The 27850-nt window shown below is 39.3% G+C and overlaps 1 protein-coding gene across 3 annotated transcripts in view; it reads right to left on the bottom strand.

Annotated features, from left to right (window-relative positions):
• mpped1 (metallophosphoesterase domain containing 1) overlaps positions 1 to 22837 on the bottom strand; it is a 98647-nt gene extending 75810 nt beyond the window's left edge. Inside the window, exons 1-4 of one of the 3 annotated variants that reach the window (XM_058626096.1) lie at positions 22670 to 22837; positions 13470 to 13519; positions 13166 to 13328; positions 10350 to 10531 (exon numbers count right to left, since the gene is read on the bottom strand). In XM_058626096.1, coding sequence (XP_058482079.1) covers positions 10350 to 10531; positions 13166 to 13323 — 340 coding nt within the window. In that variant the 5' untranslated portion in view covers positions 13324 to 13328; positions 13470 to 13519; positions 22670 to 22837. Of the gene's footprint in view, positions 1 to 10349; positions 10532 to 13165; positions 13520 to 22669 lie in introns of all 3 variants that reach the window. The other 2 variants (XM_058626095.1, XM_058626097.1) reach the window with 2 other exon arrangements.
• Positions 22838 to 27850: the final 5013 nt, after the last annotated feature.

Here is a 27850-nt window from a genome sequence, read left to right as displayed (position 1 = left end):
TTTCTTTTCTTCAGTTAGACAGATGCTGTGATGTATCACCATATGATTGTCTGGCAATATATTGATTATGACAGAATCATGTATCGCGATATTATTATCTCGATGTACAGTGCCTGGAGATTATGTATGTGACTCGGCGCTATACAAATAAAATGAATTGAATTGAATTATTGGTATCATGGACCATGTATCGCTGATCGTATCATGAGGAAACCTGTGATTCCTAAACCTATGATCTGCTGTGGCGACCCCAAGAGAGGCAAACTCTATGTAAAACATAACAGAAGCTGTTGCCGTGCACTGCGCATGTATCCGGTGTGATACCGGAGTAAGACAGGTGGCGAGAGCAGATTCAGCAACAGTTTGCATGCAGTGGATTATCCGCACCGATGCTGACCCAGAAAACCACTCTGTGACAGAGAGCGAGAAAGAGAAAAGTATGATGAAGACTATCATGAGACCATTGTCACATCTTACACACACGCACAGACAAGAAACGCAATCCTTCGAGTTTGCAAATAGAAGACACAAAAGCAGTGAGTGTCAGATGGGGAATGGTTTGCTTCAATTTACAGTCAATTGAAATTCTGTCGCATTTCACGGTGTAAAAAAAAACGTAAAAGAACTGCAGAGTAAACAGAAGAGAAGGAGGATGAAGGATAGAACTTAGGGGAGAAGAGTGGAGAAAGGGATGGAGGAAACGTAATAAAAATTTGGGATGTAAGGCCATATAAGAGAGGAAGAGAGAGAGAGCGAGGTGGCAAGGCAAGGAACGAGGGAACCCGGGAATGAGGTGAGAAGGAGAGGGAACAAAGGAAGATAGAAGAGCATGCCAGAAAAAGACAGCAGTCATGAAAGTTTAATGCCTTCGCAGTTACTGAGCTAATGGCAGCAAAAGCCTTGAGGAGAGATAGGGAAACTGGGAGGTGAAGAGCAGGGGTGCTAAGGTAGGAGTTGGGGTAAAGAGGGGAGTCGAAGGGCTACAAGAACTGACAGAGGAGAGAGGGTCAGAAATCACACACACACACACACAGATGCAAAGGCAACAGGAGAGTCACACACACTTTCCCTCTCCTGGGCCAAGAAACAAACACACACTCACATTTAAAGTGCCTACACGGCGATCGCATCATGGTTGTCACTTATTTATTATTCAACAGTAAAGGGGAACAGAGCAGAGCAGGTACTAAATAAAGAGTGGAAGAGGAGAAGCTAAAGGCTGTGGACCTGCAACACACACACACACACAGAGAGAGAGAGAGAGAGAGTGTGAGAGAGAGATGCCTGTGGTTGTGTTTTTATTAGAGCAAAAGTTGGGCTCACTCTTGTTTCAACAATTTATCCTTTCTTCATGTGCCTCACCGTCACACTGAATTCATGTGCAAAGTGTGAAACTGTACCTCGTTTGTTCACATAGGGTATACATATGGTTTACATTTGAAAATGACCATACATATGATCATTTCTAACATCCCTATGAACTCAGCTATAAACGCCTGGAGTCTACAGTATACGAACAAGACTCAACAGAATGGATGCAGGATGGAGTGATGTTGTCTATGTACAGTGCCTTGAGATAATGTATGTTATGATTTGGCGCTATACAAATAAAACTGAATTGAATTGAATTGAATTGAATTGAGCGTCGGGAGGGGGATGTCTGACAGAAGGATAGCAGCAAATGTGAAAGGGCATCATTTTGACAAAAACTACTACCTTTGTCAATGAATGAAGAGACGACATTATGGTCGAATTTCACGTACAATGTTACGATAGTGGCTACACGGTGATGTAGTGGTTAGCACTCTCGTCTTGCAGCGAGAAGACCCGGGTTCGAGCCCCGGTTGGAAAAAGGGCCTTTCTGCATGTTCTCCCCGTGTATGCGTGGGTTCTCTCCGGGTTCTCCGGCTTCCTCCCACAGTCCAAAAACATGCAATGTGGGGATTAGGTCAATTGGACACTCTAAAATTGACCGTGAGTGTGAGTGAATGGTTGTTTGTCTCTATCTGTGTGTGGCCCAGCGAAGGACTGGCGAACTGTCCAGGTTGTACCCCGCCTATCGCCCGATGTAGCTGAGATTGGCACAGCACCCCCCGCGACCCTCTGGTGGAGGATGAAGCGGTAGATGATGACTGACTGATGACTGTTACGATAGTCAAAAGCCTTTGTAAACCAGGAAAAACACAACAAACCCGAAGCGACATTTGGGGGCGATCCAGGAAACCATTCAAAGGTTCGGTAAAGTGTGCTCACTAACGCTATCTTATCAGCTCAGCTGTTGTGCTGTCATAAGACTATAACTAAAACTACATTTAAAATTCGCTGTCAGAACTGGCCAGGGTGGTGACCAGGGTGGACAGAACTAGAAATGAGCATATTTGAGGGACAGCTCAGGTTGAACAGTTTGGAGATAAAGTAAGAGAGTTGAGATGGTTTGGAAAAGAGGGAGAGCCCAGAGGTTTCATGGATGTTCATGGACATTTGGTGAAACAGAAGCCGACAGAAAGGAAAGGGCAAAATAGAGGCAGACAAACTGAAAGAATAAGTTACGTCGGTTTAATTGCTCGCTAACGCAAATATCCCCTCAGCCAATCACATGGCAGTAACTCAATGCATTTAGACATGAAGACATGGTGAAAATGAGCTGCTGAAGCTCAAACCAAAATGATGTGAATGACTTTGAACGTGGTACGGTTGATGGTACGAGTACCTCAGAAACTGCTAATCTACTGGGATTTTCATGCACAACAATATCCAGAGAATATATATTACAGAGAATGACGAATGAAAAAGAAAAACATACGGCAGTTGTCAACTCATGCCAGAGGTCAGAAGAGAAGGATCAGACCTCTCTAACAGAATGTAGAAAGGCAACTGTAAAGGTCTCCGAACGCGTCGTGAATATACGGGACAAACGTGCGGATAATTTGGATGTATGACGCTCTCCCATCAAGCACAATGCGAAGGAATGATAAATTATGAGGACTAGCGGAATATAATCGCATCATGGTCTGTCTACTACCAGTTTTCAAATTTGCACCAAACAAACAAGACCAGGTGCAAAGGCATAAACTTCCATATACACTGGATACAACCAAGGTGTGCAGAACTTTGGAGCAGAGTCCCACATTGGGTGCCAGAAAGTGAATATTTCCATTGTTAATATTCATTTCCTGTACATAGTGAGGTATTAAACGGCCAAAAGGGATGATTCTACAGCCGCTGTAGGCTCGGTTACCCTTTTTCCATGTGGTTGTTAACAATTATTGTTCTTTCTTTTATGAATATTATTTCTGACATTGTTACTGTCATTGTATTATGTTGTCTTGTCCAACCTGGGCTGCCTTTGGTGCTTGTCTTTTTTGTCTCTCTTTCTCTTCTGTCCATCCCCGCCCCGCCCCCCGCCCCCCGCCTGGTCCAGTAGTCTTGCATTAAACAACCAGCCAATTACAACATCAAAAAATAAATACACTGAAATGAATAAATATTGAAACAAATAGACAACAAGTTGAATATGATAGACAAGGCATCCAGTCAATCACACTGCATGCCGAAGCTGCTGGATGAAATAAAAGGAATGTTTCCAAATCACCAGGATTTATATTATGAGTAAATCTGATTTAATATCATATTAAAACGAGAATATTTTTTTTTTCAATCCTTGATGACAACTCAAAGCTGCCATTTCACTCACACATTCCTACGATCACGCACGTTTCAGCCATCAGGAGCAACATGGGGTTAAGTGTCTTGCCCAGGGACACATCATCATGTAGACTAGCAGAGCCAGGAATCAAACCTGGCTCAGTGGAAGTCAAAAGAAGAAGAGGAAGTGAACGAAGCTTTTAAGAATGAATTCTTCTCTTGCCCTCTGAGAACATTCTAGGTCACAGTGTGATCCATATCTGAACACAGCATTCTCCTCTGCCCTACCACTCACACTTTCACATGATCTGAACAAAGACACCACTCCACAGTGTCCACAGTGAAGTCGGTGCTCACAAACAAACATGCAAACACTGAGGAAAGAGTTGCCTCGGCTTATGAAATCCATGTTTCGCGTGAGTGTGTTCAAAGGCGCGCGCGCACACACAGTGTGTGTGAGAGCCTGATCAAAGCAGCCATTATAGGAGCGAACTGGTATGAAGTGCTGCTGCTCCTTGCCCTCACTAACCTATTCCTTTTCTTTCCCCGATCTGAGCTTCTCTCGTCTCCTGCTCCTCTGACCTGTCCCATGCTGTCAGCATTCATCACCAACAATCTAATGCTTCTTTCTGCAACAGTATCCCCCTTTACACCTGATGTTAAAGTAACTTTTCTGTGATTGGATTGCAAATACACCCGATCCATAAATAACGATCCATAAAGGATGGATCGTTATAAACCACTTCAGGGGGTGGTGGGAAAGCATCGTGATTACATTGAATAGAAGTGACAATGTGATGCATCTCCACTCCAGCATTTGTGAGTTTTTGTCTATCAATTTTGTCACTTAGAACCTGTTACTTTATCTGTAGTTTAGCCTCCTTTGAGAGTGATTTTCTGCTCTTAGCGTTTTCATAGTCTTTAGCCTCCTTGAGAGTGTTTTTTTTGTTTATCGTAGCATTGTTGGACATGACCAAGTACTTCCTCTGAGTCCTGACCTGACGATTTGTGTGTATTACGGCTACACTTAACAATTATTTTCATAATGGATTAGCATGTCGATTGTTTTCTCAATTAATCGAGTACTTTGGTCAATAAAATGTCAGATGTTTCCCAAACCTCAAAATGAAAAAAAGTCTCAAGTTCTCAAAAGTCTTATTTTGTCCACAAACCACCATGTTTAAATTATTCAAACTGATGATTAATTTAGAGGTTCGATTAATCATTTATTTAACTGACAAAATGCAGTTAAATGCAACAATTTTGTCAGTTAATGGGCGGAGACAAGAGGAGTTTATCCCGTCAAATCAGAATAAATCATTTCGGAAACTTTTTCGTTGCTACTTTGTCTTTTCACTCCTACTCCAACCTGTTTGCAGTAGGACTGGGTTCAAAATAACATTTTCCGATTCATGTTGATTTTTATTTGCAAGATCCGATAGTTGGGGGGCCCTCAGCTGAATTTGAGTAGGCGGTGCTTGACTATTATTGATACGAATGTAAAACTATAAATTGTATTCATTTGTGTACTTTACACCAAACCTGAGTTACTCTTGTTTTTTTAACCTTAGAGAAGGATAACATCACAAAAGTGGCCTAGTATTCATTTGCACTTTTTGTATGGAAGTGTTTTTGAACATGAAAAAAAACATGTTAGAACATAATGTGCAAACGTGCACTAAATGAGCAAATCTACAAAATAAAACCAAATAACTTTAGCTCAACACTATTTGGACATCTGAAAATATCCAAAGATACTTTGATTTCATTAATGTGTTAAAACAATTTTTATCAATTCAAAAATGTGTTAAACTTGAGATACTTTCCAGACGGACAGCGACTCCTAACACTAGCTACTTTCAGTCCATTGATTTGTTGCTCCAAAACTCGGTAGCCAATCAGCAGGCAGCTTCCTAAGGCCCGCCCACGGCCCATCACAAACAAAACCACAACAAGTGAGGGAGCGCAAACACATATTCTACAGTATTCTGATCTTTGAAAACAAAAAGTGTATTTTCAAACAAATAATATAAAATATTTTTGATGTGATTCACATTAATGTATGCTTTAATATTAGACGTATAGTTGACATTATACAGTATGTTAGGGATATTATTATCTACTGTGCAGAAAACTGCAGCGAGCGGCTGAGAGCACACTTTCTTTCTTTCTTTCTTTCTGTGCTTAGTTCAAGAAACATAATTAGATATCTCATTAAAGTAATGTGCTTTTCAAAAACAGACATTTGCTAATTTTACATTACATGTTAGGAAGGATTTGTTGGTTCTTGTCAGACACAGTATTAAGAACTGTGGTTATTTTTAAATATTTTCCATGTGAAACTTTTATTAAAGTAATATTCAAAACAGACTTTTACAGGGGGGAAAAAAGAGGTTAATTTCCAGCTATATGTGAGGTAAGCTTTGTTGCCTCTGATAAGAGACACATTATATATGACTGATTATTTTAAATGTGATACCTCACAAATGATATTCTAGGCTTAAAATATTAGATCGTTTGTTGTATCGTATTGATGAAGTTAATGATAGTTACGTTGTATGCTTACTGAAAATGTTGACGTTGTGATGAATAAAATGAAATGATGAAATTTCTGATGTGTGGGTATATATTTGTACAATTTGATTAATGTGATTTATTATTACAAATAATGATATGAATATAATAAAAAATATCCATAAGCTCATAAATATTCATAAGTCGGTGAATGTGTGTGTGTGTGTGTGTGTGTGTGTGTGTGTGGCTTTATTGAACTGTTTCCAGTCTCTGAGACTGGCTCTGAGGAATTCATCGTAGAAGTATCTTTATTTATATAACTATAAATGATGTGTCATTTACTTTTTCATGGGTTATTTTTATTCTGTTCATTATTTCCTTCTATATCACGCAGAACTGAAGTGATTATTTTTACTGAATGAAAATAAAGGTGACGATAACTAATACCCAGTCTGTACACTGGTGAATGGGAGGGATAGGTGGGTGATAAATGTAGCCTGCTATTATTACTTTTTGACACTTACCGACCTGAGCTTTAAGTAGAACACACTTCCCTTCCAGAAGTGTGGAGGGAACAGAAATTTGCCAAATGTGACAAACATGAAACACACACTCACTCACTCACAGTCCTCATACAGTGACTGACAGCTGGACCTGCTGGGATCACCATGACAACAGAGGGCAGAAGTTTGGCATCAGCCTCCAGGGCGGCTGAGCTGCGAGTTTACCCAGGTAAGACAGCTTCCCTCTGGGGAGAAACAGTGACACTCTCCCTTTTAAAACCTCCTCCTCCTGTTACACATGTGTCATGTGTCTCACTTTCCAGCTCCTCTCCCTTCATTTCTCCCTGCATGAATTTCATTTCCTGCATCTTCATTCCTCCCCTCTTTTCTTCTCCTTTTCTACAACGTTCGCTATCATTGACAAAGCCTTGAGCAGCAGCCAGCGGCCCCCAAGAGCCAAGTGACTTCCTGCTAAAAATAAGAGCTGGGGGAAGAAGAATCGCACCAAGCTGCCACAGAGTGAGCGAGAGGTGCACGAGAGAAAGAGCAGTAAATTGGTGTGGGTGGGGGTGTTTTATTTTTTTTGGAGAATTTGGAGAGAGAAAGAGTGGAAAGTGGAAAAGGGATGCTGAAGGACAATGAGGTTGAAAGAGGAAAGGACAGGGAGAGAAGAGCAAAGAATGGGAATAAAATTAAGGATTAAGAAAAGGATTTTATTCTAATTATACAACTGAAATAACAAGGTCAGACAGATGGTTGATCAGAGCCACTGCGACACTGAGAGTGTTGCCACAATGGATCAACCTGACTGAATGTGTCTACATGTTTTAAAGTTGGGAGGAAACCGGAGAGCCTGGAAGGTCCCAGATCAGGAATCAAACTCAGCACCTTCTTGCTGTGAGGCAACAGTGCTAACCACCAACAATTATCATTATTTAGTTGTTTTTTTAAAACGTGAGAGAATATTCAGCCAGAGGAATAATGTTGAAAGAGCAGGAAGTTTGGCAGCAGATGGCGTCACGTGTCCGAGGCACAGTTTGCACAGAGACTCGGAGGAAATGGATACGCTAAACCAGCTCTGTATAAATCTGCATGGTACACACTAAACAGCAGGAGTTACACTCATCTACAGAATGAGTGTGTGTGTGAAAGAGAGCGAGAGAGGGTGCAGGGGGTAATGAAATAGGACGAAGAAGAATAGGAATAACCGGATTATAAATATTTATACGAGTGGATGAGAGGAAGAGAGAGAGATGGCAGAGTTGCTGGGAGAAAATAACAGAGTGGGGGGGTTTGGAGGGGGGGGGAGACTTCAGAGGCAGCAGCAGGCACTTTTGGCACGCTTTATCTATTCTTCGCCGTCTCTCCCATTGCCTCTCTCGCTGCTGGAGTGTGGGCTAGCTGATTTGCAGCCCACACTCCCTGTAGCTCTTGTGCGTATGTGAGAGTGACAGAGAGAGAGAGAGAGAGAGAGGAGGGAAAGAACAACAAGTTCTCCCCCTATCTCCCCTCCCCAGATAAACACACAAAGGCCCGTGCACCTGCTAACAGGCATGTGCCGTTTTGCGGGGAGGTCTGCGTCGTGTTGATGAAGCCGATGACAATGATGATAATGACAGCGATAACGGAGCCACTCCGCTCACTCAGACTCCTATAGAGTCACACATTCATCAGCTTCCTGCTAACGAGGCATGTGAAGTCAATTTGTTTCCAGTCGGTGAGCGCAGAGATGCACTGTATCCAGTTTCAATAACATACAGTATCTGACAAACAAGTGAATTAAAAGTCATCTACATCTACTGACCAGGGCCGTTGAAAGTGTTGCAGAGAATGATGGAAAAACTGGCTCTAAAATCACAAGATGGATGGTCTACAGCTTTCCTGCTCCTCCATTGACACATTTGATCTCTGATTTCTTTCTTTATTTCTTTATTTATTTATTTATTTATTTATTTAATCAATGTATAAGTTTGCTTTGCTCTGGATTGTATATGATTTCACCTCAATTTGGATTTTAATTTGACACTGAATGGTTGTATTTCTATTTTTGCACTTAAAATGACACATTTATATGTCAGTACATGTTTTAAATGCTGTGTGTGTTTCATTATTGTGCCTAAATTAAAAAGTTTGAGAACAGGTAGATTGGTTTTTGAGTAGATTTAAATACAATTTGATTAACATATTACAATGTTTATGTGGGTATAATAATTTACTAGTTAACATAAAAAAGAAACTTAAAATAATGCGTGACACACTTCCGACACACTCAAACGTGAATTTGAATTACTCACGCTCGCCTCACTCAGGTGGAGCTAACAGCTAAGCTTACATGTGAGTCAGCAGATTTACTTGCTAAGAATTTAGAAATACTTGCCCCCACGTGCCAATTTTCAGATGCTTTGATGTCATGAATGTGTAGTGAACACTTAGGAGGCCAATTGACTTACTTAAATCCACCATTTGCACAGCGAAACAACATGACACCGCTGTCTTGTTTTTGCTGATGGTTCAAGAGGGCATTTGAAAGTAGATCAAAGGCCAAGCTGTGCTCACAGCACCCTCTGCTGGACCATATGGTAACTTCATCACATGGTGCACTGATGTGCTTCTAGGCTGTAATGAACGCCCCCATTAAAAATATATCACCTATGGCAGCTTTAAGATCATTACATTACATTACATGTCATTTAGCAATGGAATTGAGTATAATCAGCCAGGGATGGAGTCCAACTTGCGACCATGATGTTTTCCGCAGACAGGGTACCGGTCTTAACCACTGAGCCACTGCACCCCCCTGAGTTCTGATCAACCCCTTGATCATTTGTGGAAATCGAAGACGGATCTTTATTTCAGTCTGTTTTTACTCAGCGGTTTGTTTCTGCTGTTCGACCCTCAGGCTGCTGTCAGTGTTACACCACACTGTATGAAGTGGGGAGTCTCTGCACAGCCTGTGTCAGAGCTAAGAGGAGAGTAACACAAACCAGACTCACACCACACCACATCATATGTAAAAGGAATAAAGAAAAACATACTGGAAGTTCCACAGAAATACATTTGTATCACAAAGGACTATTGTTTGGGCCCTGCAGTGCAGTACAAGGTTCCTGTTAAGATTCCTAGATCTTAGTTTTTCTTCTTTGCAGGCATCCATAATGCAGTTAAATAGGCTTACAAAGACTCCAGTCCATCACTAGGAACAATCATTCCATATGGTTTATCTGTTTTATCAGTATTCAATCTGTGGAAGTGGATTTTTCAATGGAAACATTTTAATAACTCCCATTTGAGGTATTTTCAAAGCGTTGCATTCATGAGTTCTGATGCCAAAAAAACTGAAAAGTTTGCTTTGTACTATTCAGAAGTCAACTCAAGTTTGTGGTGTAGTCCCACTGTTCTTTGACTCGCCAGAGAGTAAAGACATTTCAATATAAAAAGTGGGGGAAATCAATTCAAAAAACATATGACATGCTTTTCAGAGGAGTCTTAATCTGGTACAACCCTTTAAATTATGAGAAAAATGAAAATGAAAGTAGCCTCGAGATGCTGACAACTTCAAAGAATCCTTCTCCTTTTAAAAGTTTTTCTTAAAAAAACTTGGAAATTTTGCAAAGGGAGGAAGTAACCTATCACTGACCCCAGCTGTACCGATAGATGTCCAGAATGAGAAGTTTAAAAGATGCTGACCTAGCCAGTCGTTAAACTTCTTGACCTCGGAGGGGAGTCCTAGCTCGGTGAAGTCTCCAGCATGGATGAACACATCCCCGTACGGCATCTGGATCGCATCTGTGCGGGAGTGCGTGTCTGAGATGCAAACAAAGCGCGTGTAGCCTGGTGGCTTGGGAGCATCATGGGGCATTGGGTCCACCCTGAGGAGAATAAAAACCACAGAGGACGAGAAAAAAGTTAAGGTAGAAAGGAAGGAAAAGGGGGACGCTGCACTAATATAATACTGGAGAAAGAGACACTGGGCTGTGTGCAAACTCTCTGTGGTAAGAGGATGACAATGTAAGGTTGAATTAGTATCCTGCAAAAATCATCATCCCCATAGTCTCAGACAGAAGAGACAGCGAGAAGCCAGTAAGAGACCACAATAAAAGCAGAGCACCAAAAGAGACAGAAAGAGAAATGCGCAGAGATAGATAAAAAAAAAGAAAGAATAAAGTGCAGATATAGAAAAGGAGCACAGTCCTGTGGGATTTCTAGCAACTGTGCACGTCCACGGGTCTCCAGAGGGAGAGGAGCTGGTGAATAACCGTGGCCCAGTTTAATAAGTTTTCCTCCAGGTACGTTAACACCCAGGTCTGCTTCCTCCTCCTCATCCTCCTCCTCCTCCTCCTCCCCCTCCTTCTCCACAGCAAGAGTGAAAGAAAGAAATGAATGGAAGTAGGGAAGCAGATAGACACATATATAGGAATGTCAGCAAGAAGTCAGAAAAGAAATAAAATACATAAGAGAGTTAATTTAGAAAATATATTTCTTAAAATCAATGGTTCAAAGACTTTGGAATACAATGCAGTTAAATTAGGAATGAGCTCATATTATACTAAGAATTTGTATCAGTCTGATACTGGCTAAAACCACTGCATCAGACCTCAGAAAATTAAAAATATGAAATCAGATACAATGCAAAAATCCTCTAAATTTCATACTTCACAATGCATGGATTGTAAGAATGTGAATAAAAATGTGGAATATTTGGGCTGCTTGGTTCTTCTTCATGGGAGAATAATGCAAATGTGTCTTTGTAGGTCAATTAAATATGGTATTTAATTTCACTTTTGAGGATCAGAAATGTCAAACAGCTATCAGTTAAAGTTAAAGTAATAGTTTGTATTTTTTCAAGTGTGAGTTTATTAGATACTGACACATAGAGCTGAGCTGATGGGCACTCGTTTTGAAGTTTTCCGACATCTTGCTTACTCTCCTGCACCAAATTCCATAGAGAAATTCAGTGACAGACAGGAGCTGTTTGTCTATTGCTGCCTCATTAAGTTTGTATCACCTAGATAAATCCAAGCATTTTTTTTTTTATTTTTGTTTTTTTTAAACTGAAGTTAGAAAATAACACTTTTGGACTTATTGATGAAGGCAGCAGTGGATCAACAGCTTGGATGAAAGAAGTCTTATGAAACAAAAGGAAGTAAATGGTAATGGTCTGTATTTATATGGCGCTTTTCTAGTCTTGATGACCACTCAAAACTGCTGTACACTACAGTTTTGCCATTCACCAATTCACACCCAATCACTCACACTTTCATACAGCGCATCTGTGTAGCGCATTTTCAATCACTCATCTTTCATAACCATTCACAAGCTGCCAACACAGCCGTCAGGAGCCACTGTTGTCAAGGTAAAAACAATTTTAGAAAGAAATTTTAATAAAATTTCAAATCTGCATCAAAAACATTTTTTTTTAGGTGCATTAAAAGCTAGGGCTTGTAGTTTTGCACTCACTTGATCTCTGTGGGCTCCTGTACTGATAACCTTGACTTATTATGTATAGAAAATTCTCTGACGTCCAAAAGAACAATTAAAGAGGGCATCAATCGGCCCTGGGTCGTCAGAAGACACAGCAATGTAAAGCTGTGTATCATCAGCATTATATATTATGTCTCCTGATGACATCATCAAGACGGATCATAAAGGGTAGCGCCTAAAATGGACCCCTGTGTGCTACTCCACAGTCGACTCATTAATGTTCATGATATCATTTATATCAGTAAGATAAGATTTACACTGGATCAAAACAGTACCAGTGAGTTCAACCATGTTAAGAAGTCAGTCAAATAGAATTGTGTGAACAATATTAACACTGATAATAGCAGTTCCCAGTCAGCATGTCCATGTGGACCCAATGAGGGTTCTATTCAAGCTGACAATGTGGGTCGCAGTTTCCCGTGTTTTCTTACTCTGTGCCTTTCCACTACTAAGTGGGAATGGGCTTGAAGTGGGCAAATTATTCAGGGGCCATAAGGTTTCATGAACATGCAAACACTGATGGAGCCATCATGGAAACCGTGGACAAATCCTCTTTGGACCCATGAGCCGTGTTTCCACTGAATGGAATGGTTTGGTTTGGTACAGTATGGTATGTTTTTTTTTGCTTTTCTATTAGGGAAAAGTACCAAAGTAACCTTCCCTTGGGTTAGCAGAGTAAAATGGTACGGTACAATTAGACCAGCTCCACCCATGACAGTCAGCCGATTGTGCGACAGATAAACGCTAATCCCTTGCGACTATCCCATGGACGTCGAGGCAAGTAAAGGTACTCCTGACCCAGGGCTTTACCATTCCAAACTGTACCAAACCAAACCACACCATTGGAGGAAACACAGCAATATTCAATAGTCAGCCCAAAACTAACCCTAATGTGGCCCACATTCACATATTCCTCAGACCCATTGGAAACATCATCACATTCTCCTGAACAGACAGGAAGTCAATATGAAGTCCCAGTGTGTGACACCGCATGTGTGAAGAGTCGGTACATATTTACTCACATGTGGACGTGCGGTGGCTGGAAGCGCCCCTGGTTGATGTTGTAGAAGGTGAAGGCCTGAGTGGGGTTGGTGCTGTACTCGTCCACCTCCACTGTCGTCCTGCCGCCGCGCTGAGCACCGTGTGACTGAGCCTGTGACTGCTGCCGCCTCGCCGCCATGATCTCTGACAGGGTGAAGGCCATGGCACAGAGCAAACCAGAGCAGAGCAGAGGTGAACGGGCGCAAAGAGTCAGGGGGACGGTGTGTGCTTTAGCTGCTACTGCTGGTGATTTGGGTGACAGACTCAAACTCTCACAGAACTCACAGTCGCATCACCTCCTCCTTATACTCTTATTCTTTGCAGCTTCTCTGCACCTGAGACACAGAACAGACAAGAGCTGACATTAAGCATAGTTATAAACTTGCTTGTTTTTTTTTTTGTTTTTTTTAAGGAATAGTTCAAATAAAAAAATAAAATAAAAAAGATTCATGAACATTTATGTAATTTATGGGACAAAATGCCAGTCACTCTCCTCTTTCAGATTCTCACACGAGCATTTCCTGCCTATTTGCTGATTTGCTTGACATTTGTGGTTCATTTCTCCATTTTTGACAGTCAGTCAGACAACAGTATGACATTTCGTGCTTTCACACTAAATATCTTATAATTTAATTTTAAAATAAAATCTGCTAAATGTATGTGCACTCAATTGGAAATGGATCAGAAATCAGTGCTATAGCAGAAGAAGAGATGTTGTCTTTTTAAATTCACACACTTTTTTTATCCTCTCCTGTGACGAACATAACATCTAATACCAACCTCCGGTTTTCAGGTGTGTTATGCTTATTAGCAGCAGCTAATGTATCCTGGAGCAGAGATAAGGAGCAGGAGTAGACTCACTTCCTTTCTCACGCTACACATAATCAATTCTCCTGTCAATCATTTTCTCAATTGATTGATGAATAGTTTGGTGTAAAAAAATGTCCCAAACCTGGAAAACAATTCCCAAACCTCTCAGATACGGTATCTTGTTTTGTCCACAAACCAAAATTATACAGTTTTATTGTGTTTTCTTTGATTCATGCAGCGAAGAAACCATGAAAAATAGTCACACTTAAGAAGCTGAAAAATCTTCTTACCTTTTTTAACTTCTTGTAATTATTAAAAAAACGATGACGATTAATTTAATCATTGAAGTTTTTTTTTACTTATCTAATTCATTGTTTTGTAGACTACACAACCAAAGATGGCGCAAACAAGGGCAATTATCTACAGATACTGATGTCATGTCTCCAGTATCTACAGATACCAATATCAGTCCGATATCATTTTACATTGTGTGTTGATGCATTTTCCTCCTATATTTACTTTTAAATTTCTACAGTCAGTACATAGCAAAGAATGGGATATGAATGATTTTTTACAGGGATTGTATTGGATTTTACATTTTTATCTTTCTGATATCCTATCCACTTATTTTGACTATCAAATATTAAACTTAGTATCAGTATTGAACCGATACTGAGTATCGTATCTGCTGGTCACGAGTCAAAGATCAAAAAAAGCGGTGGTCAGTTTTCCTATTAGTGTGGCCATTCATGCTGTGTGAGGCCATTATGTGTGTGTGTGTGTGTGTGTGTGTGTGTGTGTGTCACCCATTAATACATTGCACCGCAGCTGAGTTTTGGGAGACTGTGGCAGTTTGGACAGAGCGGAGCGGAGAGCTGCTGCAGTGACAGCAACGCTTGGAGAAGGAGGTGATAATTTGGGGAGCGACAATTCTTGGCAAAGTACGCCAGGACTGCGGCGCGATGTCGCCGTGCCATCTCCATTCCTCATTCACTGCGACCTCACACGCTGACAGCACACTGACGTGACAGATACACACTTCACACTGCTGGCTTTTCTTTTGTGTGTGTCACAGGCGAATCCCAGCATGCTTCAGGGATGTGTTTCAGGAGTGCAGGCAGTAACGTGTGTGCAGGTCTGTGCAGGCCTATTTGAATGTATCTCTGTTGTTTTCTCCATCATGTGGACGACGGGAACATGTAACAACAACTTCGGACCACTCACAACTTTCTTATATTTGATTCTTTTTATCAACAATTCTGCACATCTTTTGAAGGTAACACCCACATTTGTTCATTAGCAGGAGCATGACATCGAAGGATACCAAAGCCATTTAGATCAAAACAGTTATAGTAATAATCATGACCTAAATATTGATCCAAATAATTATGCAATCCAATTTAATGAGAAATATTGTTATTTATTTTAATCATTTGGGCCATTTTGTAATAATAGGCAATAGTTATTTAAAATTACAGATTTTTACTCTCAAAAACTAAATAATTGTTCATTTGTTGGTTTAGTTTATAAATAATTATTTTATTGTAAATACTGTAAATATTTGCAGACACAAAACATCGACTGCAGTTACTGGTTACTGAAGTTAAGTTATGGTTACTATTATTTGTCATTATTAAACTATTTAGTTTTATCAGATGGAGGACAAAATGAAAATCTGATTGTTTTTAAATCTGCCTCGGCCATAGAAAAACCCAAATCGGTTTAGCAGACTGAAAATGATATGTTTCAAGTAATTTGGTAAATGGGAGAATTTGTATAGCCCAGTCTAACTGTACCACAATTTGAATCCAGTCAAAGTATCTATCAAATGCATTTAATAGCAATAATAATAATACATTTTTCATATGGCACACAGTTACAATAATAGTGCACTCAGTCGATATAAAAACGGCACAATCAGGGGTGCAAATGATTATTCTATTAATCAATTATGGATCAATTACTAAATATCGTCAACTATTTTGATAAACGATGAATCGCTTTGAGTGTTTTTTCAATAATAAAAAACATTCTTCCTGAGTTTCCAGCTTCTGAAACGTGAATACGTTCTTTGCTCCATATAACAAAGAAATCATTGGAACTCAGCATCAACATCTCCATGTTTAGTGAACACTGATAAACATTTCACGAACCAAACAAGTGGTCCATAACAATAATTGTTAGTTGCAGCCCGAAACACAATAAAAAATAATACATAAGATAAAACAGAAAAACATGTAAAAAGTCACTAAATAAGAACAGTGAGGAGGGTCATGTCTGAGGAGTGTAGGCAGCAGCTCGGTAAGTAATTCAATTATATAGGTGCAAGACCATTTTTAAAATCAATTTGAAACCAGTTACAGTTACTTGCATTGCCAGGACACTGATATGCTCTTGTCTCTTATCTGATCTGTTAAAGCCGAGTTTTGGATTTAGATTCGTCTCTCGGCATTTATGAGATAAGTTTAACCCAAGGCTTTGAAAAAAAAAAAAACTAATAGAATCTGTACATTTTGTTTCCTCTTCTGTGGCATTATTTATATAAGCTGCCGAGAGCGACTGTTATCATTTAATCCTGTGCAAAGAAGTCTGCAAATGTTACTTACACTGCCTTTTATAATGGGCGAAGAGGATGAGAGGATTTTATAATTGTCCTCACAGCTTAGCAATAAACAGATATTTTGAACTGAATCCTAATCCGACAGGATCTGGAACTCCTAATGAAACAAGCCTCTGAAAATACTGAACAATGCCACTAAACAACTGTAAAGCAGCTCCTAAAGAGGTTGACATGGATGCTATGTGAGCTCAATCAGAAATGCAGAGCATTTCTTCACTGCAGACTTTTCTTTCATGGAATTTCTTTTTTTTCATCTGAAAATATTTCAGTTTCAGCTGTTTCTTAAACAACAAACCATCTGGTGTCACCTTTTATTATATGTGTTTGCTATAATATAAAGTAAAGAGTTTGTTGACTCATGATTCTTATCCTCAAACATTCTAAATATTTTCAAAACTTCCAAAAATAGATTGATTGGCAGCGTTTAAAGACCTGCACCCTCACAGCATAGTAGGAAAAAAAAGCTTCCAATCGAGCCCAGGAATGTCATACCCTCACATGACATGTTATCTTATACATAAATGCATTTTTTTCTTGAATTTGCTTGTGTTTACGTTGCCCTTTTTCCAAATATAAAAGCTCCCGAATGTTGCACATGAACACTTTCCTCTGATTTCAAGACAACATAAATGTTCTTAGCACACAACAGCAGAGCAGACCCTCAAATGATTTTGAATCAGAAATCGATTTTTGAATCGAATGCTGAGCCAAGGAATCTAATCAAATCCTCTAGGACTAAAACTGAAAGAGTTATTCAGAGAAGTATAATAGATAAGTTGCATGTTTAATTAATGTTATGTCATGGATTAATTAATTATACTATATATCTATCTCACAAGGTTAACAATTGTTTTAAAACTTAAATCCCTAATCTGTATCTAGGTTACCAACAAAATTATTACATTTTTCCTAGGGCGCTAACCTACATCCCCAGAATATCTATGTTGATATTTTTGATTATGCTGCTAAGAGAGAAACACACACATGACACATGCGGCCAAAAACTACACTTAAGACATTCACGTATATAGCAAATATTATTATTATTATGATTGTTATTGTTGTTTTTATCAGTATTATTATTATTATGATTATTATTAATATTAATAATAATAATAATAATAATAATGATGATAATAATAATAATAATAATCAACGGCATTATATGATTTTTTTTACTTTTAATATTGTTTATTTAGGTTGATGGCAGTATACAGTATAGTGCAAAAAAGTGTTTAGAAATGCAATATTGATAAAAACCCTTTTCAGGTATAATGCTGTTAAAAAGTTATAAATTAAGTTAAAAATGATACCAGATTTAGTCAAAAAAGTATGAATGAGTTTCACTCTTTGGAAAATTGCTAATCCATAAAACCATCCTTTTTTTTCAAAATGTCAAAGGTCACAGAAATTGACAGCCATAAAACTATAATGTTGCATTAACGGGCTACAACAACCTTAGTGAAGGATAGAAAAAAGCCACTATTCTGACATTAAAGTTAGGATTCTGAGACTAACGTCACAATTCGGAGAAAATGGTAAGTATTAATCTCAGAATTCTGAGACAAATTGAGAGGTAAATGCAGTTATTTCATAAATGCAGGCTAAGAACATAACAAAGGAAAAAGCGATCAAAGGAGGAAGGGAAGGCAAAAGTAAAACACAAAGAGGAAAATATCCTGAAGACAGTGGGGAAACACAGGTGAAACTTATTAGGGCAGGGCAGGCACTCAAGAGGGACGACACGCCAGGAAGTAAAACACAAAGAAAAAAACTACAAAATAAAGCAGGAAACAAGGAAAACAGACAACCAGAAACAAAGGACTCAGGGCTCAGAATAATTAAATGAATTATTATTGTTATTATTATTATTATTATCATTACAACAAAAGAATGACAAAAAGTCCAAATTGAGTACTGTCTGAACAAAAAGTGCCTGGAGAAAGTAGAGGAAACTTCATTTTTACTATTTTGTTGTGGTTTCGTGAAATAACACAGAGCCCATCTAGTTTGGGAGGGAAGGCAAAAGTTTGGTCCATGTGTGAAGAGGAGACACTCCTTAAAGACAGACAGTAACATGGGGGTATCCTGCATCAAATCGGCCACAAGTCCGATCTGTAATCCAGCCAGAGAAAAGAGCAGAGCACAAAGATCCAGCTGTACTGAAGTGTTTCTCTCACAGAGTCTGCAGAGCAGCTGATAAATGCAGGAAGTGAAGAGAGGCAGTCTGATTGAGGCTCTCTCTCTCTCTCTTTCCTCGCATTTACGAGCAGCTTTTACATCACAGCTCTGTCTCTCGGTTTATTTACGTTACGAAGAACGTTGCAATCTCACTTTTTTGTCAAACTATGGGTGATGGTGAATTTGTGCATTCTGTGGAGAGAAAACATGTTTGAATGTCACATTTTGCCAAATTGTTTTAGGCATTTGAAATAAAATGTGTGAGTGAGGGTGGGAGAGTGTGAGTGAAAGTTGATATTGGATGATATTACGCATCCATCATATTGGTATCAGCCAATATTGGCTTTAAAATGTATTAACAGATATCTGCAACTGGGCTAGGTAATATGGGAAAAAAGTATTATCATCATATGATATCATATTTTTATATCATTCGATATCAATATGGCAAATGGTCTGTAGTTATATAGTGTTTCAAGACTTGATGACCACTCAAAGTGCATCTTCATTCACTAATCTTCTTTCACAAGCTGCCGGGGGGTTAAATGTCTTGCCCAAGGACACGTCGGCATGTAGCCTATAGCGGAGCCGGGAATCGAACACACAACCTTGTAGTTGAAAGACAACTCGCTCTGTCGGCTATACTGCAATATGTGAGATATACAGTATGAGGATATAAAGCTGCACACAGGTTGTTGTTGTTGTTTTGGACTCATGAAAAGTTTTCTTTTGAGATGTGTGTGTTTCTCAGCAGAGAGTGACAACACACTGTAAATCTACATCTACCGTTCATGATCTGTATTACATGCCAGAAATACACTTATAATAATAATAATACATCATAGATAATACCTGGTTTATTTCTTTGACTTTGTAGTGTTAAATGAAGGATATTTACATGCGTTAGAAACTATGAAATTGACTATAAATATGGTCAAATTCTGCTATAGCACAAATGATCAGGCTTAAAATTAAATTAGTGTTAATAAGTGACTTTTTTTTTATTTTGTGGATTCCATGTATTCTTTATTATTATTAATATATATTAAATTTGTGTATTTTTCACTGTAATAAATATGATGATGATTGAAACCAGGAAAAGTCATCACAGATGCCTTATCATGATATGACAATATCCAAAGTCTAAGACAATATCTTGTTTCATGTTATAATATATAGATATAATATATAACATATATTTCTAATGACTAAAACAGTCAGCTGACCTCAGCACTTTTGCCCTCTATAGTTATTATTTTCTATAGACAACTTTTTGTGTTCTCATAGCGGTTAACAACACATTTGTACTCTTTTCAAGTGATTTCAAAGACATCATTCTCCAACTGTGTAACAAATAATAAACAGCCCACAACATGACTCAGCTACAATGCTGATTGCTGATTATTATTTACATTATTTTTACATTTATTTACACTCATAGTGCGTAGTGAATGTGTATGGTCTCATTCTGAGCTTTTATGTCTATTTATTTTGCATAGATTTCACTACAGAAGCGATAAAATCACCTCTGCAGCTGGGTGCACGCCACTATATATAGCTTCTGATATCATTGTTGGTTGCATATCGTCCCAAGCATCCATCCATCCATCCATGCATTTTCTACCGCTTTATCCTTCACAGGAGGGTCGTGGGGGGTGCTGACATAGGGCAATAGGCGGGCTACACCCTGGAGTCTGTCAGTCCATCGCAGGGCCACATATAGAGACAAACAACCATTCACTCTCACACTCAGGGTCAATTTAGAGTGACCAATTTACTTGATCCCCATATTGCATGCTTTTGGACTGTGGGCGGAAAACCCATGCACACAGGGGGAGAACATGCAAACAGACAGAATGTATTCAGTTTTAATGATCTATTTGTTATATAGAGCAAAGAAACCAGCTTATATTCACATTTAAGGTGTAAAATCAGAACGCTTGAATAAAATATTGAAAAAAGACTCCAATTGATAAATCAGTAATCAAAATAGGTGGCGATTAATTTGGTAATCCATTTATAATCAAACAATCGTTGCAGCCCTGGTGTGTATAAACAGGTACAAATACCCTATTTTTTACCTGTTCATGAATAAACCACATGAAATTTGACCATTTTAAATACAGTTCAGAGCCCTAAAACATGTGTGTGTCTGTAACCTTGGGGTGAAAATGGTAATGTGTTCCTTTTTTTGATTGAATTCACTTAGGAGCCTTTCTGGTTGTCAAAAGGTACATTTCTGGCTTCTCCAAGCACAACATTGGACTAATAAAGGGAACTTTCTCTAAATGTGTACATTACATTACATTACATGTCATTTAGCAGACGCTTTTATCCAAAGCGACTTACAATAAAAGTCCATCAGGTACAGAAATGTCCTTATTTTGTGTCCATATTTTTCAGTGAGTGGTTTGCAGAAACAACAACATTTAATCCTGGGACGGCCACCTTTGCTTCTAGAGAAAATTACATTAAAAGAAAATCCACTTATATAAGCTTCATTTAAAACTGGTTGTTTGTCTATGCTTTAAAGTGCAAAGGTTAATGAATGTATATTCTGATCCATTAAATGTGTTGCCTCTTGTGGTTGCTTTCACAAAGAAAAAAAAGAAGAACATAGTATAATTTCCTTTATATTGGTGACATTATTTTGGCTTGATTTACATTTATTTCAGTGATGTGTTTATACATTTTAATACATATCAATGCCATGCTTTTACTTTAACGACTGCATTCACATTATTCAAACAAAGTATTTTATTGGTTTTAAAATCATTGCGCCACTTTCATCAAGTTGTTAACATCTTCTTATTTATCTTTGCAGTTTGGACAATAAGGAGAGATGGTAATTCCGTTCATTTAAGGACAATAAAGTTCTTATTGACTCGACTTGTCATTCATATTCATATTTATACATCTGCTGCTGTCTTCACTTAAAGTATAGTGTGATATACACAAATGACTGTAGGCAGAAATGTCCTTAAAATGTCAATCCAGTCAAACAAAAAAATCAGAATACTAATAGAATAATATGTGAATAAAAGAATAAATAAATGAGAGTATAAATGGTGTTGACTTTTATCATATAGGCATGGATCTATGTTTAAACGTTGCATCTAAGGTTGGTCTATTCTTGTTTCACCTTACTTGGTAAATTTAAATGTTCCATTAAGTTCTTTATTTAAGCAAAAGAAAACATATTTGATGTGACATTGTGCTGTTATTGTCTTCTTACACTTGCACTATTGTTGCCTTGTGGGGATCTGATCCAAAATATGTTCACTTTTCCCAGCAATCCACAAAAAGAGTACATACTTAATTATTATTATTCTTTTTTAAAAAGTATAAGCAATTAAAGGAACACTAAATCAATATCAGAATATTCAAAAATCAGTTCAAGGCTTAAAATGTTGTCATGAAATATCAGCTCTGTGTCCCCTGTGTCCTTTTTTCCCTCATGTGCAGGAAATAATCTGGCATATTGCAACAGTAGCTACAGGATTTTTGCAGCGGTTTGGTTTTTTCCTGAACACATGGAAGCTGAATTCAAACTTTTCACACATTTGAACCCAGTGACTGCACCAGCAGCAGCTGCGGCTCACACAACATTTGCCCTTTAGATGTGATGTGTTGCTCCTGAAATGTGATCTAACGTTAAAGCACTACTGCTGCTACTGCTGCTGCTTCTGCTGCTGCTGCTGCTGGAGAGTGTTATGTATCTGTGGGGGAATGTAGACAAGTCCAGCTGAGATGACCACAGTAAACCTCACTGACCTGAGCAGAAACACCGCGTCAGAGCCTGGGAATGAGCTGAAAGCCTCAGTCTGAACAGCATGGACGCGTGCAGATAATGAAGAAGAGAATGGAAACCTACCTGCTTACTGTTCCTGTTCTCCACTTCTCCTGTTCTCCTGTTCTCCTGAAGCTGCAGTGGAGGTGCGAGAGTCTGCTGCTGCTGCTGCTGAGTGAGAGACGCGCTGGTCAGTTTGAATGCGCACCCCGTGGTGCACCGGTGCAGCGTGGTGAAGATCCTCCTCCTCCTCTCTCTCTCTCTCTCTCTCTCTCTCCCTCTCTCTCTCTCGCTCTGTGTGTGAGGCAGAGGAGAGAAGGATGGAGGGAGGACCCGGGGTAGCTGCTGCGCGCCGCGGCTCTGCCACAGCTCATTCTCGGGCACACAGTCACAAATCACCGCTGCTCATTTCGAAGCTAATGTCCGTGTGGATACCATTAGGGTTAAATTAGAGCTGACAGTTTGGGTCCCACGGTTTTCATGGTGGCCCCACCGGTGTTACTGAAACCATATGCGCCTGCATAATGCCCATTCAGTACCCACTTAGTACCCAGGTAGCCCAGAAAGGCTATGGGCAGACACGCGTGAAGCCACCATGAAAAGCACAGAAAAACCCGTTTAGGACCCGTATTGTCAGGCTCAATATAACCCTTATATACCCTCTGTCTTCCTGTCTCAGTTACTCCTCCAACACCTCATCCCCTCCAAAATCTAAAATCTGTTACTATACTGATCACATTCTGTCTCTCAGGAAAATTTAAATCAGGGGTCTTGCACTCAGATTACAATGGGGTCACATGAGTTTCACATCTGATCATGAGGAGGTTCATGATTCTGACAATATTTTTACACTGTTTTGTATAATTCACAATAAAAAAACGCATTTATTAGTTAAGTGAATCTATAAATACCACATTTAAGTGGTGGGTCAATGAGATCAATTAGGAGGGGGGCAACATGTGGCCCGCAGCCGGAGATTGAGACCTCTGATTTAAAGTTGAAAAAAAAAAAGTGAGAATTTGTAAAGGAAATCTATTCAGAGGTATAAATGTACTTCTAATAGTTAAAGAAAACACACAGTATAGATTAGATTAGATTAAATCATATATATACATACACAAATTATATTTGTACATTATAATGACATATGCAATATAAAATAAACAGAAAATGCCAAAGCAAACATTTCAAAATGTACAATAACAGTTATATAACTGAAGGATGGAACAGCGATTATAAAGTATAAAAGTATTTAAACATGTGCTGTATTTACAAGTATGTAAACATTTTACTATTTTGCAATCCATCCATTTTCTACTGCTTTATCCTCCACATGAGGGTGACGTAGGGCGAAAGGCAGGCTTCACCCTGGACAGGACACCAGTCCATGACAGGCCAACCATTCACTCTCACACTCACATATATGATCCATGTTGAGTGTCCAGTTTGCCTAATCTGGATTTTCCAATATGTGAGATTAATATATCACCATATTAGTGATATATTCATCATGCATGGCAATATTGCTCTCAGTATTTATAGCTGCTGTATATATACTGCGTAAGGACTGTTTGTTTAAGGTATGATTTTTATTGAATAATATTATTTACCATTTGTGTAATTTGTTTTGTTGAAAAGGACAAACGGTTTAAATTGTTGCTTCAATATGATTCAATGGAGATTTTTTAATTATACTCTGCAGAGGATTAATTTAAGAATCTCTTAACTTAATAGTTTTTTTTCTGTAAGTGTTCTTCAAATTGTTCTTCAGTGTTATTAATTTCTTAAATTGTAATTTCACATGTTAAACGTATTAACTTATTTGCTCCTTTTATATCTTGAATTTTCCTATTTAGCTGATGTCAGTGCATGAATGTGCCTCTTTAGTCTCATTTCTGCCACATTTCTCAAAACCTCAGACTCAGGGAAAGTGGAATTATTTCACTCCAGAGGTGGAAGAAATATATGTTTGTTTTGAGGAAATTGAAAAGATAACCATGGACAGGGGAAAAAAAAAAAAAAGCTTTTAGGCAGAGACACACACAAAAAATCCTGCATATTAACATAACAACCAGCCCAAATAACCCAGAAGATGGTTGTCAAACCCTATTCTGAAAGTAGAACCATTTCAAAATTTTAAAAGGTGCTGTATTATTATGAATGCAGAGTGTATTTTCTGTGATACAAGTGTACATCATCCCTATGGTTTCTATAGTTACCAGGATATCACTTTCTCATTGGTTTTGTATGCAAAAGAGGAAAAAAAAAAGATCAATAAATGAAAGAAAGATTGGATTTCTCCTTATCATTTACTTGCAGTAAAGGAGATAATCAGGCAAACTGCAACAGAACAGCTTTTCACTGCCTCTGCTCCTGTTTATCTGCAGGTTATTGGACTGGGACTCAGGCTGATAATGGGCTAAACAAACAGATCACAATCCGAGAGCTGAGTCCATCCTCATAGTCGCAGTGGACAGAAGCATCCAGAGTCACAGCCTGGGTGATTCTGCCATCTGCTGGACGATTCATGAAACCACAGTTAACCTGCAGGGCTCTGTTGATGACCATTCAAAAGTTGCTTTACTTAATACATTTTTGCCATTCACCCATTCACTCACATTTTCATACAGTGCATATCTACGTGCAGCAGTTTTTTTAAACACACACATTTCATACCCATTCACACGCTGCCAGTACAGCCGCCTGGAGCAACGTGGGGTTAAGTGTCGTCTTGCCTAAGAACATGGAGAGTGGATCGTGCCACGAAGAATAAAAACCTGCCAAGGAGAACGTCGTATGTAATAATAATAATAATACTACATTTAATTTAAAAGCGACTTTCAGGTCACTCAAGGACACTTTACAAACAAAATGAATTAAAATTACACAATTAGAGGAAAACCAAAAAACAAATAAAATCAACACAATAAAATAGGGAAGTGACGGTAAAAGCAGGGAGGTTAGAGGGAGTAGGCGGTCCGGAAAAGGTGAGTTTTGAGTCTTGATTTGAAGAGGTGGAGAGAGTCACAGTTACGGAGGTCAGGTGGTAGTGTGTTCCAGAGCTGGGGAGCAGAGTGGCTGAAGGCTCTGCCCCCCATAGTGCTAAGGCGGGCAGGGGGCACAGAGAGGTGGAGGGAGGAGAAGGATCTGAGGGAACGAGTGGGGGTGATGACTTGCAGGAGGTCAGACAGGTAGGGAGGGGCAAGGTTGTGGATGGCCATGTATGTGTACAGGAGGAGTTTGTAGTTGATGCGGTGTTTTACAGGGAGCCAGTGGAGGTGCTGGAGGACGGGGGCGATGTGGTGGTGTGAGGGGGTCTTTGTGATGATACGGGCGGCTGAGTTTTGGACCAGTCGGATTTTATGAAGAGACTTTTGAGGGAGGCCGAAGAGGAGAGAATTGTAGTAATCAAGACGGGAGGTGACGAGGCTGTGAACAAGGACGGCGGTGGAGTGGGGGGATGAGGGAGGGGCGGAGTCTGTTGATGTTACGGAGATGAAAATAAGCAGTGCGGGTAGTGATGTTGATGTGTGAGTGAAAGGAGAGTGTGCTGTCGAGGATGACGCCCAGACTCTTTACCTGAGGGGAGGGGGAAACTGAGGAGCTGTCAATGGTGAGAGAGAAGCTGTTAGCTTTAGATAGGGTGGATTAAGTGCCGAGGAGGAGGATTTCAGTTTTATTCCAGTTTAATTTAAGAAAGTTTGAGGTGAACCAGGTTTTTAACTCAGAGAGACAAGAGGTGAGGGAGGGGGGTGGCAGTGTGGAATTTGGTTTGCAAGAAAGGTAGAGCTGGGTGTCATCCGCGAAGCAGTGGAACTGGATATTGAATTTACGGAGGATGTGGCCAAGGGGGAGGAGATAGATGATGAAGAGAAGGGGCCCCAGGACAGATCCCTGGGGCACACCTGTCGTGACTGGGGAGGGTTTTGAAGTGAAAGATTTGAGCTGTACAAACTGAGTGCCGTCTGTGAGGTAAGAGTGGAACCAGCTGAGGGGAGTGTGGGAGAGGCCAATGGAGGAGAGTCTACTGAGGAGGATGGGGTGTGAGATGTTGTCGATGGCAGCACTCAGATCAAGGAGGTTGAGGATGGAGACAGAACCAGAATCAGCTGCAGTGAGGAGGTCGTTGGTGATTTTGATTAGGCCGGTCTCTGTGCTGTGACGGGGGCGGAAACCAGACTGGAAATGCTCGTAGAGTGAATGGAGGGATAGGTGAGAGTGAAGTTGGGTGGCAACAGTTTTTTCAAGGATTTTGGAAATGAAAGGTAAATTAGAAATGGGCCGGAGGTTATTGTAATTGTTGGGGTCTGAACCGGGTTTCTTTAATATGGGGGTGACAGCGGCAGTTTTGAAAAGTGAAGGGACTATTCCAGATGAAAGTGAGGAGTGGATAATAGCGGATATGAGGGGGAGCAGGAAGGAGGAGCAGGATTTGAATGTCGTCACGTGTGGATATGTCGTCAATCAGTACGCCACCACCTCTGCTCTGGAATAACAACAATATTCCTATTAGAAACTTATCCTTATTTTTTTCATAAATGGTTTGAAAGAGACATCAAACACCCTTTATCTCTTTGATGAAACTGATAATGTGCTATTTTATGAACATTTAAATCCAGAGAATTTAACACTGTAAGCCGTGCTATTCCTCAAGAGTTAGTTCAACTTGTGAAAAGACACTTGAGTCCGACCTGCACTGATGCCAGATGGAAACAGATAAGCCAGTGTTTTCTCAAGAGGCCAATGTTTCTCAAACAAACATTTGCTAAATGACTTCCTTAGAGAGATCCTTACTGGAACTAAAATCCTTGTTCAAATCTCAATTTGATAAACAACAAAAAAAAAAGCATCACATTACTGAGTCATTATGAAAAGTTTTTCCCTAAAATCTCTGCCTGACCTTCTTTTTTGTAACTTTGTCTCTTATTTAAACTATATTTTTGTCATGATTTATTATTATACAATATTTCGATCTGTCTGTGCATTTATCGATCTTCCGTTCTGCATCAATATATACTTTGTTGGTTCTGTATATTATATTATATATTATAAAAAAATCAGTAATTCGCAACGAACGTGTCCAAGATCAACAAAAAGTCCAAACAGAATAATGTGCCCACATAAATACAGGGGAAAAGGGAATGGAATGGGTACGTTCAGGGGGATGGTCGGGAGGCCAGGCAACATGAGACCAATGGCATCTAAACACTCTTGTTTTTCTTTCTTTCTTTCTTTCTTTCTGATGAAGGGTAAGAAATCTTTCTT

This window comes from Solea solea, chromosome 3, assembly GCF_958295425.1.
Source record: "Solea solea chromosome 3, fSolSol10.1, whole genome shotgun sequence".
Classification (NCBI taxonomy): Eukaryota; Metazoa; Chordata; class Actinopteri; order Pleuronectiformes; family Soleidae; genus Solea; species Solea solea.
The sequence above is the reverse complement of the archived record's forward strand: the minus strand, read 5'-3'. Positions and strand labels throughout refer to the sequence as shown.